The 19,555-nt window shown below is 43.9% G+C and overlaps 1 protein-coding gene across 2 annotated transcripts in view; it reads right to left on the bottom strand.

The window, feature by feature from the left end:
• The window catches only part of MELK (maternal embryonic leucine zipper kinase), a 79,771-nt gene that overhangs the window by 1,418 nt on the left and 58,798 nt on the right, over positions 1 to 19,555 (bottom strand). For both annotated transcript variants that reach the window (XM_040420353.1, XM_040420354.1), the window contains 3 exons: positions 19,094 to 19,181; positions 18,151 to 18,319; positions 17,915 to 18,018 (listed from right to left, as the gene is read on the bottom strand). In XM_040420353.1, the coding sequence (XP_040276287.1) occupies positions 17,915 to 18,018; positions 18,151 to 18,319; positions 19,094 to 19,181 (361 nt within the window). The remainder of the gene's footprint in view (positions 1 to 17,914; positions 18,019 to 18,150; positions 18,320 to 19,093; positions 19,182 to 19,555) is intronic.

A 19,555-nucleotide genomic window follows, 5' to 3' on the forward strand; every position in this document is an offset into this window, starting at 1 on the left:
TCTAACTTGAAGCGTCCCCCATCACTATGGGAACGCCTCTGTGTAAGAATATACTGTCGGATCTGAGTTTTCACGATCTAACTCAAATCAGATGGTATATTCTAACAGAGGCGTTCCCATGGTGATGGAGACACTTCAAGTTAAAATATACCATCGGATTGGAGAAAACTCCGATCCGATGGTATATTAATAGGGACTCCTGACTTTACATTGAAAGTCAATGGGGGACGGATCCGTTTACAATTGCACCAATATTGTGTCAATGTAAACGGATCAGTCCCCATTGACTTACATTGTAAGTCAGGACGGATCCGTTCGGCTCCGCACCGCCAGGCGGACACCAAAACGCTGCAAGCAGCGTTTTGGTGTCCACCTCCAGAGCGGAATGGAGGCTGAATGGAGACAAACTGATGCATTCTGAACGGATCCGCATCCATTCAGAATGCATTGGGGCTAAACTGATCTGTTTGGGGCCGCTTGAGAGAGCCTTGAAACGGATCTCACAGGCGGACCCTGAAACGCCAGTGTGAAAGTAGCCTTATAAAGGCAGCGGCACTCACAGGAGTGCCGATGCAGTCTCAAAAATGCTGATTGGCGGGTGTTGGACCCCCACAGATTAGATATTGATGACCTAACCTGAAGATATATAAGAATCTCGTAAAACCGTTTTAAAAATTTCCATCAAAGTAGCCATAGAAGGGTCTTTGTGGGACAAGTTGCATTTTCACTGTCTTTTTATAGAGCAGAATAAATAACAGACCAACAGAATAAAAAGCAAGAAATATGTATAAGCATTCTATGTTATACTACTAATAATGGCACATATATATATATATATATATATATATATATATATATATATATATATATATATATATAAAAAAGTATTTAGTTTGTCACCTCAAACCAAGAGGCATAACTTATTTTCCCCATCATTGTGGCCGTATGTGGCATTGTTCTTTTGTAGGAAGGGTTATATCTTTAAAAAAATAAAGTCTATATAAACCATTAACTTTTTTGGGGAAAAAAAACTAACAAAACTGCTCTACTGCAATCTTGTAAATACTTTAAACATTTTTCTTCTAGTCCCATTAAAGAGGACCTTTCACCGATTCTTACCCTATGAACTAACTATACAGACATGTGGAGCGGCGCCCGGGGATCTCACTGCACTTATTATCCCTGGGCGCCGCTCCGTTCTCCTGCTATGCCCTCCGGTATCTCCGTTCCCTAAGTTATGGTAGGCGGAGTCTGCCCTTGTTCTTCTGTAGCGCTGGCCAATCGCATTGCAGAGCTCACAGCCTGGGAGAAAATAACCTCCCAGGCTGTGAGCTCTGCGCTGCGATTGGCCAGCGCTAGAGCAGAACAAGGGCAGACTCCGCCTACCATAACTTAGGGACTGGAATCTCCGCCTACTATAACTTAGTGAGCGGAGATACCGGAGGACATAGCGGGAGAACGGAGCGGCGCCCGGGGATAATAGTAAGTGCAGTGAGATCCCCGGGTGCCGCTCCACATGTCTGTATAGTTAGTTCATAGGGTAAGAATCGGTGAAAGGTCCTCTTTAAGCAAGTTCACATTCTAACCACTTAGTATACCACAGCATTGTTGCCGATGTATTAGGTTGTCCCTTTAGCACAGTTTAAGGGATTATGCACACAAACTTATTTTAACCCCTTAAGGACTCGGCCCTATTTCACCTTAAGGACTTGGCCATTTTTTGCAAATCTGACCAGTGTCACTTTAAGTGCTTATAAAACTTTAAAACGCTTTGACTTATCCAGGCCATTCTGAGATTGTTTTTTCGTCACATATTGTACTTCATGACACTGGTAAAAGGAAGTAAAAAAAAATTCATTTTTATTTATAAAAAAAATACCAAATTTACCAAAAATATGTAAAAAATTGCAAATTTCCAAGTTTCAATTTCTCTACTTCTATAACACATAGTAATACCTCCAAAAATAGTTATTACTCATCATTCCCAAAATGTTTCAAACATGAAGTACACATATGGGGAATGTAATTTTTATTTTACATAATTTTATTTTTAGGGGATGTTACAAGGCTTAGAAGTTTAGAAGCAAAACTTGAAATTTTTCAGAAATTTTCAAAAACCCAATTTTTAGGGACCAGTTCTGGTCTGAAGTCACCTTGCGAGGCTTACATAATAGAAACCACCCAAAAATGACCCCATTCTATAAACTACACCCCTCAAGGTATTCAAAACTGATTTTACAAACTTTGTTAACCCTTTAGGTGTTCCACAAGAGTTAATTGCAAATGGTGTTAAAATTTCAGAATTTAGATTTTCGGGCAAATTTTTGGGCAAAACTTTAATCCATTTTTTCCAGTAACAAAGCAAGGGTTAACAGCCAAACAAAATGCTATATTTATTGCCCCGATTCTGTAGTTTGCAGAAACACCCCATATGTGGCCGTAAACTACTGTATGGGCACACAGTAGGGCGTAGAGGGAAAAGTGTGGTTTTTAGAAGGCAGATTTTCCTGGACTGTTTTTTTTTACACCATGTCCCATTTGAAGCCCCCTGATGCACCCCTAGAGTAAAAACTCCATAAAGTGACCCCATCTAAGAAACTACACCCCTCAAGGTATTCAAAACTGATTTTACAAACTTTGTTAACCCTTTAGGTGTTGCACAAGAATTAATGGAAAATAGAGATAAAATTTAAAAATTTCACTTTTTTGGCAGATTTTCCATTTTAATATATTTTTTTCCAGTTACAAAGCAAGGGTTAAAAGCCAAACAAAACTCATTTATGGCCCCGATTCTGTAGTTTACAGAAACACCCCCTATGTGGTCGTAAACTGCTGTACGGGCACACGGCAGGGCGCAGAAGGAAAGGAATGCCATACGGTTTTTGGAAGGCAGATTTTGCTGGACAGTTTTTTTGACACCATGTCCCATTTGAAGGCCCCCTGATGCACCCCTAGGAGTAGAAACTCCAAAAAAGTTACCATTTTAGAAACTACGGGATAGGGTGGCAGTTTTGTTGGTACTAGTTTAGAGTACATATGATTTTTGGTTGCTCTATATTACACTTTGTGAGGCAAGATAACAAGAAATAGCTTTTTTGGCACAGGTTTTTTTTTTTTTTTTGTTATTTATAACATTCATCTGACCGGTTAGATCATGTGGTATTCTTATAGAGCAGGTTGTCACGGACGTGGCGATACCTAATATGTATACAATTTTTTTAAATTTATGCAAGGCCTCTTTCACACTTGCGTTGTCCGGATCCGTCATGCACTCCATTTGCCGGAGGTGCACGCCGGATCCGTAACACCGCAAGTGAACTGAAAGCATTTGAAGACGGATCCGTCTTCAAAATGCGTTCAGTGTTACTATGGCACCCAGGAGGCTATTAAAGTCCTGGCTGCCATAGTAGTAGTGGGGAGCGGGGGAGCAGTATACTTACCATCCGTGCGGCTCCCGGGGCGCTCCAGAATGAAGTCAGGGCGCCCCATGCGCATGGATGACGTGATCCATGCGGTCACGTCATCCATGCGCGTGGGGCGCCCTGACGTCACTCTGAAGCGCCCCGGGAGCCGCACGGACGGCAAGTATACTGCTCCCCCGCTCTCCACTACACTTTACCATGGCAAACAGGACTTTAGTGTCCTGGCAGCCATGGTAACCATTCAGAAAAAGCTAAACGTCGGATCCGGTAATGCGCCGAAACAACGTTTAGCTTAAGGCCGGATCCGGATTAATGCCTTTCAATGCGGATCCGGCCTTGCGGCAAGTGTTCAGGATTTTTGACCGGAGCAAAAAGCGCAGCATGTTGCAGTATTTTCTCCGGCCAAAAAACGTTCCGGTCCTGAACTGAAGACATCCTGAAAGGATTTCTCTCAATTCAGAATGCATTGGGATAATCCTGATCAGGATTCTTCCGGCATAGAGCCCCGACGACGGAACTCTATGCCGGAAAAGAACAACGCAAGTGTGAAAGAGCCCTAAGTTTTACACAATGATTTCATTTTTGAAACAAAAAAAAAAATCATGTTTTAGTGTTTCCATAGTCTAAGCCATAGTTTTTTCAGTTTTTGGGCGATTATCTTGGGTAGAGTATGATTTTTGCGGGATGAGATGACGGTTTGATTGGTACTATTTTGGCGTACATTTTTTGATCACTTTTATTACCTTTTTTGGGAAGTAAGGTGGGCAAAATTTCTATTTTCTCATAGTTTTTATTTTTTTTATTTTTATTGCGTTCACCGTGCGGGGAAAAGTAACATGACCGTTTTATAGATCAGGTCGTTGCGGACACGGCGATACCTAATATGTGTTGTGTATTTTTTATTTTTTTTTTGTTCAGTGATAAGTGTTTTTTTTATCTTTACTTTTTTCACTATTTTTTTTACATTTTTTTGACCCAGACCCCCTTGGTTCTTGAAGATCCAGTGGGTCTGATGTCTGTATAATACAGTACACTATATAGTGTATTGTACTGTATTTTACTTACACTTTGTCTGAACAGATCTATGCCTTTAGCACAGATCTGTTCAGCACCATGGACAGCAGGATGCCTGAGAAGGCGTCCTGTTGCCATGGGAACCTTTCCCTTCTGCTCAGTTGTGGCCACAACTTCGCAGACGGGGAAGGGTAAGGAGGGGGGGCTCCCTCTCTCTGTGGCCCCATCCTGTCTGGGGGCTGCAAAGGCACACTGGACGCAAATGAATATTCAAGAGGAGGCGGGCGGGGGATCGCGATCCCGCCTGCCGCACCGCCCGCGGGGATCAGAAACTGCAGAAAGCGCAGCAAACCGCAGGTCTGAGATCGCCGATACCAGGGGGTCACATACCACCCCCCCCCCAGCGTTGTGACAGGATGCCGGCTGAATGATTTCAGCCGGTATTCTGTTCGGATTAACCCCCGCAGCTCTGCAATCTCGATTTAAACTTAGGATGTACCGGTAAGCCCCGAGTCCTTAAGGATTTGGGAAATAGGGCGTACTGGTACGCCCCAAGTCCTTAAGGGGTTAATTTGCATCCAATACACATTTTTTGCGGGTCAGATGCAGACCCATTTACTTCAATGGGGCCGCAAAAGATGCGGACAGTACACTGTATGCTGGCCCCATCCGTAAGTCCATTCCGTGGCATCCGCAAAAATATAGAACATGTCCTATTCTTGTCCACATTATGGACAAGGAGAGGAATGTTCTATTATGGGCTAGACTTTCATTAAACAAAATGTGGAATGCACACTGCCAGTATCCATGTTTTGCGGATCCATGTGGACCGCAAAACAGGCTACGGTCGTATGCATAAGACTTAAGGGCCTTGAGTCCCCCTCTCTCTGTTTTACCTCTTAGATGTTGCAGTTAGAGTTTACCTTTTTTTATTAGTCTAAGCCAGCGGTTCTCAACCTAGGGGTCGCGACCCCTTTGGGTGTGATCGGCCCTTTCCGGGGGGGGTCGCCGGGGGCTTCCTATTGTGGGTCCAGGCCCGTCGCTAACAGACAGGCAAAACAAGCAATTGCTTGGGGCCCCGAGCTGGCCCGGGGCCAAGCAGAGCCGGTGCTTGTTTTGCGGCTGAGTAACTCAGAAGATCCGATGGTATATTCTAACCCCCAGGCGTTCCCATGGTGACGGGGACGCTTGCCTGGGGGTTAGAATATACCATCGGATCTGAGTTTTACGAGCTCAGTGAGATCGTAAAAACTCAAATCCAATGGTATATTCTAACCCCCAGGCGTTTCCATGGTGACAGGGACGCTTGCCTGGGGGTTAGAATATACAGGGCCACGCCGCTCACAGCAGTAGGTTTATAACCTAATCAGTAACTACTTTACTTTAACTTTAATCATTGCTCATTGCTGAGCTCTTTACTTGGATTATAATTTATTTGGATATGGGATATCTTACTTTGTCTTAGCTCCGGTAATAGCAGGCAGTGCGGGGGGGGGGGGGGGCGGCGCTCAATCACTGACGTCACGCGCCTGCTCCTCCCACTAGGCGGCGCAGGCGCGTGACGTCAGTGAGTGAGCGCCGCCCCCCGCACTGCCTGCTATTACCGGAGCCAAGACAAAGTAAGATATCCCATATCCAAATAAATTATAATCCAAGTAAAGAGCTCAGCAATGAGCAATGATTAAAGTTAAAGTAAAGTAGTTACTGATTCGTTCATAAATAAACTGCTGTGAGCGTCAGGGAGGGAGATCTGTAGATGGCACTGTAGGGGGATCTGTAGATGGCACTGTAGGGGGATCTGTAGATGGCAGTGCCATCCACAGATTCCCCCCCCCCCTCCCCTAAACAGTGCCATCCACAGATCCCCCCCCTAAACAGTGCCATCCACAGATCCCCCCTAAACAGTGCCATCCACAGATCCCCCCCCTAAACAGTGCCATCCACAGATCCCCCCCCTAAACAGTGCCATCCACAGATCCCCCCCCCCCTAAACAGTGCCATCCACAGATCCCCCCCCCCTAAACAGTGCCATCCACAGATCCCCCCCCTAAACAGTGCCATCCACAGATCCCCCCCCTAAACAGTGCCATCCACAGATCCCCCCCCTAAACAGTGCCATCCACAGATCCCCCCCCTAAACAGTGCCATCCACAGATCCCCCCCTAAACAGTGCCATCCACAGATCCCCCCCCCCCCTAAACAGTGCCATCCACAGATCCCCCCCTAAACAGTGCCATGGATCTGTGGATGGCACTGTTTAGGGGGGAGATCTGTGGATGGCACTATTTAGGGGGGGGGGGGGGAGATCTGTGGATGGCACTATTTAGGGGAGGGGGGATCTGTGGATGGCACTGTTTAGGGGGGGGGGGGAGATCTGTGGATTTCTTTGTGATTAATTACTCTGATTTAATTCTGTTTAATTTGTAGCAATAAAAATACATCCTGCATATTAGATATTTACATTACAATTCATAACAGTAGCAAAATTAGTTATGACGTAGCAAGGAAAAAAAAATTATGGTTGGGGGTCACCACAACATGAGGAACTGTATTAAGGGGTCACGGCTTTAGAAAGGTTGAGAACCACTGGTCTAAGGAAAGAGGGTCGACGTAATCTTTTATTTTTTCTTTATATTTTTTAACACTTTTTTTAGCCCCCCAGGAGGCTAAAATATTCAGTAGTCAGATTTATTTTAGCCCCTTTTTTTAGTTCCCTAGAACTAGAATAAAACCTGAATTTACTGTTATCGTATGTTGACCTGCCACCTGCAGGACAACATAGGAACTGCAGCTCTAATACACTGGTCTCTTCAGAAAGACTCAGGGTATTAAAAAGGAAGGACTGGCTTCCCTGAACGCCGCACGGGGGAGCCGGGTCTTAACTAAGAAGCGCCAACTTTAGGGTTTTTGCCATTTAGATGCAGTGGTCGCGCTTGACCACAGTATCTAAAGAGTTAAATGCCTGTAATCGATATTGTCAGTCGCATACATGAGCTGTGGGATTCTGCTGTTTGAAACCATAAGCGCCATATTTACCGTATTTTTTCGCTTTCACCTGATAAGACGCACCTAGGTTTTTGAGGAGGAACATAAGAAATTTTTTTTTTTAACTTTTGGTGGGTTTTGTACTAATGGTGGTGTGTGGATGACACACTGTTATGGGGACGATCTGTGGATGACCCACTGTTATGGGGACGATCTGTGGATCACCCATATATAGCATCTTATGCTATATATGTGTCATCCACAGATCTCCCCCCCCACAAGTGTCCCTGTGTAAATAGTGACCCCAATACACCAGGCTTGCGCACAGCAATGTTCATATGTAAAGTGTAGTCGTGTAATCCTAATTGAAGTAGAGCAGGGATGCTCAACCTGCGGCCCTCCAGCTGTTGTAAAACCACAACTCCCATCATGCCCTGCTGTAGGCTGTCTGGAAATGCTGGGAGTTGTAGTTTCACAACAGCTGGAGGGCCGCAGGTTGAGCATCCCTGAAGTAGAGCAATCCTCTGCAGTAGTACTTACTATCAAAACAATTCCAAATGGGGTAGAATTGGGGAGAGAAAAAAATATATATAAGATTCCGCTACAAGTTTTACGTTTTTTTTATTTTTTATTTACAACATGCGATAAAACTGACAAGTTACTTTCATTCTACACGTCACTACAAATCCAGCAATAAATTGTATATATATCGTTTTTATTGCGTTTTGATACTGAAAGCTCTGGCTCCTCTGATCGGCTCCGGATGGGAAGAGCCGGCTTCTACAGGGAGTGCAGAATTATTAGGCAAGTTGTATTTTTGAGGATTAATTTTATTATTGAACAACCACCATGTTCTCAATGAACCCAAAGAACTCATTAATATCAAAGCTGAATATTTTTAGAAGTAGTTTTTAGTTTTAGCTATTTTAGGGGGGATATCTGTGTGTGCAGGTGACTATTACTGTGCATAATTATTAGGCAACTTAACAAAAAACAAATATATACCCATTTCAATTATTTATTTTTACCAGTGAAACCAATATAACATCTCAACATTCACAAATATACATTTCTGACATTCAAAATCAAAACAAAAACAAATCAGTGACCAATATAGCCACCTTTCTTTGCAAATACACTCAAAAGCCTGCCATCCATGGATTCTGTCAGTGTTTTGATCTGTTCACCATCAACATTGCGTGCAGCAGCAACCACAGCCTCCCAGACACTGTTCAGAGAGGTGTACTGTTTTCCCTCCTTGTAAATCTCACATTTGATGATGGACCACAGGTTCTCAATGGGGTTCAGATCAGGTGAACAAGGAGGCCATGTCATTAGATTTTCTTCTTTTATACCCTTTCTTGCCAGCCACGCTGTGGAGTACTTGGACGCGTGTGATGGAGCATTGTTCTGCATGAAAATCATGTTTTTCTTGAAGGATGCAGACTTCTTCCTGTACCACTGCTTGAAGAAGGTGTCTTCCAGAAACTGGCAGTAGGACTGGGAGTTGAGCTTGACTCCATCCTCAACCCGAAAAGGCCCCACAAGCTCATCTTTGATGATACCAGCCCAAACCAGTACTCCACCTCCACCTTGCTGGCGTCTGAGTCGGACTGGAGCTCTCTGCCCTTTACCAATCCAGCCACGGGCCCATCCATCTGGCCCATAAGGGACTCACTCTCATTTCATCAGTCCATAAAACCTTAGAAAAATCAGTCTTGAGATATTTCTTGGCCCAGTCTTGACGTTTCAGCTTGTGTGTCTTGTTCAGTGGTGGTCGTCTTTCAGCCTTTCTTACCTTGGCCATGTCTGTGAGTATTGCACACCTTGTGCTTTTGGGCACTCCAGTGATGTTGCAGCTCTGAAATATGGCCAAACTGGTGGCAAGTGGCATCTTGGCAGCTGCACGCTTGACTTTTCTCAGTTCATGGGTAGTTATTTTGCGCCTTGGTTTTTCCACACGCTTCTTGCGACCCTGTTGACTATTTTGAATGAAACGCTTGATTGTTCAATGATCACGCTTCAGAAGCTTTGCAATTTTAAGAGTGCTGCATCCCTCTGCAAGATATCTCACTATTTTTGACTTTTCTGAGCCTGTCAAGTCCTTCTTTTGACCCATTTTGCCAAAGGAAAGGAAGTTGCCTAATAATTATGCACACCTAATATAGGGTGTTGATGTCATTAGACCACACCCCTTCTCATTACAGAGATGCACATCACCTAATATGCTTAATTGGTAGTAGGCTTTCGAGCCTATACAGCTTGGAGTAAGACAACATGCATAAAGAGGATGATGTGGTCAAAATACTAATTTGCCTAATAATTCTGCACTCCCTGTATGTTTCAACAGGCTAAGATGTCATGGTCAGGATTGACCACGGCATCGGAAGTGTTAAATGAGGACTTGAGCCGCGGGTGTCTGCTGTATGAAACTGCAGGTACCCCGCAGCTATGGCGCCTGCTCTGCTCAGTACCAGGTGCCATCTTTAAAGACCCAGACAATGTTTAAAGCATTGACATCCACAGTACATGTGAGCGATATTGCCAAGGAGTTAAAGCTTGGTTTTTTGGAGGGTAACACTACAATTTTACCTGTGGACACATTTTCAGCATGTGTCATAAGTGGTGCCCCATTTGTACCTGGAGCATAGCGCAAAAGACTAAACATAGTAGACTCAAAAACCAATTGAATTCTGAAATGTACAGTATTTAAAACAAGTTTTGTAACTCTGGATAGGCTTTCAGTATCTGGTCATTGGGGGTCTGACACCCGGGACCTGTGCCGATTAACTGATTGAGAAGGCACTGGTGCTCGCAATAGTCCCGCTGCCTTCTCGCAGCTTTGCCTAGGTCATGTGACGTCACGTTCATTGGTCAAATGGCCTAGGTGCAGCTCAGCCTTACTGAAGTGTATAGGACTGCGATACAAAGCACAGCTGTTATACAAAGTACACTGATGTGACTGGTAAGCTGTAAGGGTCCATTCACACATCTGCAATTTAGTTCCGCATTTGGGGGAACGGAATTGTGGACCCATTCATTTCTATGCCCGGATCCGGAATTGCGGACCCGCACTTCCGGGTCTGCAATTCCGTTCCCGAAAAAAAAAATAGAACATGTCCTATTATTGTCCGTAATTGCGGACAAGATTAGACATTTTCTTTTAAGTGCCGGCGATGTGCGGTCTGCAAAATGCTCATCGCCGATGGCAGCGTTTTGCGGATATGCAAAACACACACGGACCCGAAGAAGGCAGTGGTGCTCACATGACCAGCAGTGCCTTCAACAACAGATCGGGACGGTCCCAGGTGTTGGACTCCCACCGATCAGATACTGATGACCGATCAGCTGGATAGGTCATCAGCATGAAAGTCTCAGAAACGCCATTTAACCGTTTATGCAAATTGAAATCTAAACTAGTTTTAGTGACACAATGAGAAAACCATAATTAGACTTATCAGTAATTCTGTCTCCTTGAATCCAGCATGACTGCTACACATGAGATTAACCCCTTGAGCTGCCTGCACCGGAAAACCGGATCAGTTTTGCCAGAACACTTGGTGCCGGATCCGGCATTAATGCACTTCAATGGAAAATGCCGTATCCAGCATTACGGCAACTGTTCCGGAATTTTAGACAGAAAATACTGCAGCATGCTGGGGTATTTTCTACAGCCAAATACCGTAAGAGTAACTGAACTAAAGACATCCTGATGCATACTGAATGGATTTCTCTCCATTCAGAATGCATTAGGATAAAACTGATCAGTTTTTTTCCAGTATTGAGACCCTAGGATGGAACTCAATACCGGAAAAGAATAACGCTAGTGTGAAAGTACCCTTACTCATACTCCATATTTGAACAATTAAGGGAGGGAATATACAAGCCGTAATAGTGGAATCAAGTCCAATTAAGGTTTTCCTTTTCATCCACCATGACGGCTACACATGAGAACTAACAGATTAAGGGTCCATTCACACATCTGCAATTCAGTTCCGCATTTTGCGGAACGGAATTGTGGACCCATTCATTTCTATGGGGCCGCACAATGTGCTGCCAGGACCCGGAAATGCGGACCCGCACTTCAATTTTTTTCGGGAACGGAACATGTCCTATTCTTGTCCGCAATTGCGGACAAGATTAGGCATATTATGCCTGCAATGTGCGGTCCGCAAAATGCGGAACGTACATTGCCTGTGTCAGTGTTTGGCAGATCCGCAAAACACACACGGATGTGTGAATGGACCCTAAATGGTAGGGCGGGGGAGGGGGGGGGGGGGGGTAACGGCTTACAGAACTTTATGGCCAAAAGGTCAGATCTGTAGAAGCAGAGACATTTAGAAGATAATGCTTTATGAACGTACTTATACTTGACCAAGTAGCGGCCCTACAAATCTTGTTTTTATCCAACGAACTATAGAAGCTTTGGAAACCTCCTTCCCTTTATTGTGACCTGCAAACTGAATCAGAAGATTGTCATCCTTCCTAAATTCCTTAGTCGCTGCTAGGTACTGTAAAATTGTCTCCCTTACATCTAGGAGATGGAACTGTTCTTCTGTTGGGTTTTGTGGGTCTGTACAAAATGAAGTTAAGATGATTTCCTGGTCCTTATGGAAGTCTGAGACCACCTTTGGAAGGAAACCAGGATCTAATCTTAGCACTATCCTGTCAGGAAATCTTGAAAGATAGAGGGCCTGAATTTCCCCCAGGCGTCTAGCTGATGTTATAGCTATTAGGAACGCTGTTTTAAATGAGAGGCGTTTTATTGAAATGTCCGATATAGGGGTAAAAGGAGATATTATTAATCCTCTTAGAACCAAGTTTAAATCCCATTGAGAAACTTTAGGACTTAAGGATGGTCTCAGTCTGGATGTGGCTCTTATGAATCTTTTTATCCATCTATGATCGGCTACATTTATATCATAGAACGCCCCCACAGCGGAGATCTGGACTTTTAGTGTACTTGGTCTAAGACCAAGATCTAACCCCCTCTGAAGGAAATCTAAGATTTTCAGGATACATGGGGATGACCTATCCGGGGAAACTTCCCCCAACCAACTACAGTACCTTCTCCAGTTTTTTTTTTTTAATAGTTTGGACTTTTTGGACGTGGCAATATACGATATAAAATATATCAATAAATAAGTAAAATTGGGAAAGGGGGTGATTTATACTTAAGAAAATAAAAAATATTCAATTTTTATTTAATAACCATTTCCCCCCTTAGGGGCTTGAACCTGGGATCTTTTAATCCCTTGCCCTATTCCCCCTAATAGAGCTCTATTAGGATGAATAGGACTTAACATTCTCCATGCTGCCCTGTGCATGGTACACACAACAGCAGTGAGATTACCATGGCAGTCAGGGCTTCAGTAGCGTCCTGGCTGCCATGGTAACCAATCGGAGCCCCAGGATTACACTACTGGGGCTCCAATCAGAAGCTGCCACTAATAAGGAGGGGAGGGGACCCTATGGCCACTGCCACCAATCATTTTAATACTGGGGGGGGGGGGGCGGGCCCATGGGCGTACTGCACCACCAATGATAATTAACCTCTAATACAGGAGGTGGGTGCCAGCAGCAGAATCACATAGCTGGGAGCTGCGATCAGCGGCAGTTAAACCCTTAGGTGCTGCACCCGAGGGGTTGACTGCCACTGATCACAGCTTCAGTTGCAAGAAAAAGTATATGTGAACCCTTTGGAATGATCTGGATTTCTGCACAAATTGGTCATAAAATGTGATCTGATCTTCATCTAAGTCACAACAATAGACAATCACAGTCTGCTTAAAGAGGACCTTTCACCAGAGGAAAGCCTCTAAACTAACTATACAGAAGTGTAGAGCGGCGCCCAGGGATCCCGCTGCACTTACTGTTATCCCCGGGCGCCGCTCCGTTCGCCCGGTATAGCCTCCGGTATGTAAGTAGTTAGGCTCCACCCAGTTGAGCCTGCCGCGGTCTCCTTCTCCTATGCTGTAGCGCTGGCCAATCGCAGCGCTCAGCTCATAGCCTGGCTATGAGCTGAGCGCTGCCATTGGCCAGCGCTACAGCATAGGAGAAGACGACGCCGGCAGGATCAAGTGGGTGGAGCCTAACTACTTACATACCGGAGGCTATACCGGGCGAACGGAGCGGCGCCCAGGGATAACAGTAAGTGCAGCGGGATCCCTGGGCGCCGCTCTACACTTCTGTATAGTTAGTTTAGAGGCTTTCCTCTGGTAAAAGGTCCTCTTTAAACTAATAACACAAAGAAATAAATGTTACCATGTTTTTATTGAACACACCATGCAAACATTCACAGTGCAGATGGAAAAAGTATGTGAACCCCTAGACTAATGACATCTCCAAGAGCCAATCGGAGTGAGGCGTCAGCCAACTGGAGTCCAATCAATGAGATGAGATTGGAGGTGTTAGTTACAGCTGCCCTGCCCTATAAAAAAAACCACACACCAGTTCTGGGTTTGCTTTTCACAAGAAGCATTGCCTGATGTGAATGATGCCTCGCACAAAAGAGCTCTCAGAAGACCTACGATTAAGAATTGTTGACTTGCATAAAGCTGGAAAGGGTTATAAAAGGATCTCCAAAAGCCTTGCTGTTCATCAGTCCACAGTAAGACAAATTGTCTATAAATGGAGAAAGTTCAGCACTGCTGCTACTCTCCTTAGGAGTGGCCGTCCTGTAAAGATGACTGCAAGAGCACAGCGCAGACTGCTCAATGAGGTGAAGAAGAATCCTAGAGTGTCAGCTAAAGGCTTGCAAAAGTTTCTGGTATATGCCAACATCCCTGTTAGCGAAACTACACTACGTAAAACACTAAACAAGAATCTATTTCATGGGAGGATACCACAGAGGAAGCCACTGCTGTCCAAAAAAAACATTGCTGCACGTTTACAGTTTGCACGAGAGCACCTGGATGTTCCACAGCAGTACTGGCAAAATATTCTCTGGACAAATTAAACCAAAGTTGAGTTGTTTGGAAGAAACACACAACACTATGTGTGGAGAAAAAGAGGCACAGCACACCAACATCAAAACCTTATCCCAACTGTGAAGTATGGTGGTGGGGGAATCATGGTTTGGGGCTGCTTTGCTGCGTCAGGGCCTGGACGGATTGCTATCATCGAAGGAAAAATGAATTCCCAAGTTTATCAAGACATTTTGCAGGAGAACTTAAGGCCATCTGTCCACCAGCTGAAGCTCAACAGAAGATGGGTATTGCAACAGGACAACGACCCAAAGCATAGAAGTAAATCAACAGAATGGCTTAAAACAGAAGAAAATACGCCTTCTGGAGTGGCCCAGTCAGAGTCCTGACCTCAACCCGATTGAGATGCTGTGACATGACCTCAAGAAAGCGATTCACACCAGACATCCCAAGAGTATTGCTGAACTGAAACAGTTCTGTAAAGAGGAATGGTCAAGAATTACTCCTGACCGTTGTGCACGTCTGATCTGCAACTACAGGAAACGTTTGGTTGAAGTTATTGCTGCCAAAGGAGGTTCAACCAGTTATTAAATCCAAGGGTTCACATACTTTTTCCACCTGCACTGTGAATGTTTACATGGTGTGTTCAATAAAAACAGAATTAAAATGTTACCTTGTGTGTTATTAGTTTAAGCAGACTGTCTATTGTTGCGACTTAGATGAAGATCAGATCACATTTTATGCCCAATTTGTGCAGAAATCCATATCATTCCAAAAGGGTTCACATACTTTTTCTTGCAACTGTATGCGATTCTGCTGCCGGCACCTGTATTTGTATTAAACGTTGACTTTCATTGGTGGCGCAGCCCGCCCTTCCTCCGCCCCTCTCTTCTTACACAGGGGAGAGGGAGAGAGTGACTCCTTCTCCACTTACACGGTAAGGGATGCTTCTCTTCTTGTCTAGGGAGGATTGCTTTTTGTTCCATTTCCCTAGAATCCAGGATTGTGTTACGCTGGTGTGAGCGTGACACCATGCTACTGCTGTAATGCATGATGTCTGTCCCAGGATGCTCATGGCTCCTCTGATAGAGCACTGTTTCTGAGATTGGAAGTTCTTTATTTTCTCCCTGAAAGACTCCATCTTTTCCTGTGGGAGGATTAGGATAGTGAATCTAGCATTACCCCTAAGAACTTCTTTTTGATGATGGGATTAGGCAAGATTTATTTACATTTATCAACCAGCCCAATTCTGAGACTTTTTGTAGCACATATTCGGTCTGTCTGGTCGTGTCCAATTTTGAGTTCCCTACTATAAGGAAATAGTCTAAGTAAGGAAAAATTTGTAGCCCTTCTAGTCTGAGGGGAGATATCTCTACTACCAGCTTTGTGAAGACCCTTGGGGCTGATGAAATAACGAATGGGAGAGCGATGAATTGAAAATGATTGATTATGCCAGCTTCGTTTTTTAGTGCAAATCTGAGATATTTTTGCAACTTTGCGTGGATGGGAACGTGGTAGTAGGCATCTTTTAGATCAACAGATGTAATAGTCTCCCTTCTTGATTAGGGGGATGATTGACGAAATTGACTCCATTTTTAATTTTCTGTAAGATATTGATTTGTTTAGACCTTTTAGGATTATAATAGTACAGAAAGAGCCTTTGGGTTTTTGGACTAGGAATAATTTTGAATAGAAGCCCTTTCCTATTTCGGATTCGGGTACTTCTCTTCGATCACTACTCCCGATTTTTTAAAATCCAGAACCCCTTACCAAATTTTTTTCATAAAACGTTCCGAAAGGGATTTGAAATCTTCTTGGAGGGGTTGAGGGAAATTCTATCAAGTAACCATTTTTCACGATGTCTAAAGCACAGGGATTTTAAGTTACTGCTTCCCACTGGGCCAGAAATTTCCTCAACCTTCCTCCTACCCTGGCATCATTGTTTTTCATTTTGTTGGTTTTGGGGATTAAAGGAGAAACCCTCTATCTTTGCCCCCTTTCTGATAGCTCCAACGTCCCATTTTGCCCTTTCCCCTGTAGGATTTAGACTGAACTGAAGGGAAAAAAAAAGTTTATTCTTATTCTCCTCTGGGAATCCTTTCTTCTTGTCAGCCGCCTTCTCTAAAAGATTGCATCTAGTACGGGGCCAAATACATATTCTCCTGAAAAGGCAATTGAGCACAATTTTGCCTTGGAGGTCCTGTCACCTCCCCAGGATTTCATCCATAGTGCTCATCTGGCCGAAGTTGACAGAGCAGTATCTTAAGCAACTTTTGCCACCTGAATATCAATTTAAAATTTCAGACGGGTGGAATAACAGCCCATGTTTAAACTCCTTGGAGACTCCCAACCTTCTTTCTGGATCTGTCCATTCATGAAGTATCATGTCCTTAATGTTTTCGTTAATAGGGAATACTTTAGATTTCTTTTCGCACGTAGTCCCCCAAACATCTCGTCCTGTACTGACTGGGGTTTTTGGATAACTTCAATACGCATGGTAGCCCTTACTAATGCCTCCATTTCCTTAGAGGAAAAGTAGCATTTCTTTTCGTATTTAATCATTTCCCCCTCTGACAATACATCATCTTCAATATGTCTAGAGGTGGAAGCCTCCTAGTCCATGTCCTCTGTGTCAGAGGAGGATGTAACTGATAACCTAGATTTTTTTTTTGTCCGGAGGCGTAGGAGGAACTGGTGTAAGGGAAGCCAGGGAGGATTTAATTTCATTTTGAATCATAGATTTAACCTCCATAAGGATAGATGGTTGCTCTTCCTTTAAAAGCTCACTAATGCAAGATTTGCAAAGTTTCTTTTTATAATTTTCAGGGAGTTTTTTTTGCACAAGTTGCTCATCTCGCATACTTGGATTTAACTTTACATTCTTTCACTCCCTATAAAAAGAAGAGCAACCAGGTATCAGAATTCGCACACCAGCAAAGCATGAAGACCAATGCAGATTTTTTTCCCCACAGAGAAACTCAACAGGAGCGGCCGAAGGTGGGTCTGCACTTTCCATGTGGCTTCAGGAGCTGACATGCTGTAGCTTTTCCAGGAGCAGGAATCCGTGGAGACAGCAATGGACCGAATCGCCTGCTCTTTTACTCCAAGAGCGGTGTCTGACGTCACCAGCGCGCACCCGCGCTCCCCACATGCCAGGAACTGGGCGCAGACTGCGGCTCACACCTCCCAATCGGCGTGCAGCGTCCCGCACTCTCTCGTCTGCTTCCTCACTAAAGGGAAGGAAGACCATGCGGCAAGGAGTGAAAGCAGGTCCCCGCTCTCAGGGACGAGAATCAATTCCTGTATTTTCCTCTGCCCAGCTTTAGCAGCAGCCGCAGGAGGGCAGAGGGGAAAGAAGGAAGTAAGACAACCCCCATTCCTTAAAGGTACCTGAAAAATAAAAAACTCTTCACCTCCCATAGGGACAGGAAACACTGATGGGTGAGAGTGGGTGGGGGCTTTTAAACTGTGTTTCTGCTTCTACAGATGTCAACGGGTCAATCTCATGTGTATCCGTCATGGTGGATGAAATGGAAAACCTAAATCTAGTAATCCAAATGCACTCACCCCTTCTGTACATAGTCGACATTCTTCGCTGGCAGCACTCTGACTATTTCATTTAGTAGCTGGTCAGGAGTCAGTAGATTTATCATGGTTACATTGTAATGAGCCTAAAAAAAAAAAAAAAAAAAAAAAAAAAAAAAATTGCAGTATACACAATTATAGTCCTTTCTTATAAACACAAAATGATATACATCAGGAACACGTGTCCTGATCCACAAATATGCTTCAAGAAGTCTTACCCTGAGCTTTCTGGGTCCATCTCTTGTGCATCCTTTTCGTTTGCTTGGCGTTAACATTGTTATTACTTTATCAAGTCCTCTTTCCAGACTCCCAAATACCTTTGCTCCTTTTTTCTTTTGAGCACTATCCAGGTGTGCTTGATTCAAGTCCAAATCCACAGAGCGACAACTAAAAAAAAAAAGAGAATAGCTTTAACTATGTTTTAAAGCCCTGTGACACCACCTAGTGGACAAACTGTTAATTGCATACCACAAAAGTCCACATTCTCATTTAAATTTGAGATCACATACAGGATTTTAAATCTAAATGTACATATGTAGCTTAAACTGTGAAGCAGGTAACACTTGAAAATCTAGGAATGCACAAGTTATAGCCATTACCTGCAGCAAAACAGCAAGCACTTTGGAAAAAGATGAAACAGTTTCTATTTGTTAATGTTGATAGCTGTATGGTAGGCTCTTACTGAGGGTAATGGGAAAGGTTTTCTTTTTTTCTAAACAGAGCAATCTATTGTTTCATGTGCACCTTCAACTCTATTAAACAGCTTGTATAGAATGTATTAATAGTGGTTATTTGCGCAAGCAGGACGGGTGCACAAAATGGGCTTATGGGGTGAAGTCTCACCTGAGCCATGGTCCCTGTGGGGAAGATGTGTAAGAACATTACGATAAATGGCACTTATACTTGCAGACAATGATGCAGAATGCTCTTATTACGCTTTCAGTGCCAACAGTGAATTGAGAGAGTTAGTGATGCGGAAAGGGGGAGGGGCGGCTAATAAGAGGAATCATATTTCTCTTATAATATATTACAACATTACTTCTATTTGCTTGTATTATTCATTTATTGGAAATATATAAAAAATGAAACAGCATTTACTCACTTTAGTTTTCTAAACCTAAGTGCGTCCTACAGTCAGAAAAACGTTTTGTGATCACTTACCGCCTTTCAGGACTGATTACACCAGTCATCTCACTGTCGGGCTGGGCAGCTTTCTTCATAGGAGTCTCTTTGGTGGTAGAATTTATTTCTGCAATAAAAGAAAATTTACAATAAAAATTTCAGTTTCTCAAAAAGCAGCACTAATGTAGAGAGGACCCATCACTTTTTTATTTTTAACCCAATACCTTTACTTGTTCACCCTAAGCAGATGCCAACACTTTTTCCTTCTCCCTCAATCGGTCCCTCTGTGTCACCACATTGCGACCCAAGGCCTGTTTCCGGCAGAGGATCTCAAAACCAGGCCAAAACGGATCAGTCTTGTCCCCATTCATTATCAATAGGGACAAAACTGATCAGGAGCGATGGGCAAACATGGCGCCCACTCGCACGTGCAGCGGACGTCACGGCCGGTGGGTCTCTGCTGTTTCAAACAGCAGAGACCCGCAGCCATAAAAATTGAAA

The sequence above is a fragment of the Bufo bufo genome, chromosome 2 (assembly GCF_905171765.1).
Source record: "Bufo bufo chromosome 2, aBufBuf1.1, whole genome shotgun sequence".
NCBI lineage: Eukaryota > Metazoa > Chordata > Amphibia > Anura > Bufonidae > Bufo > Bufo bufo.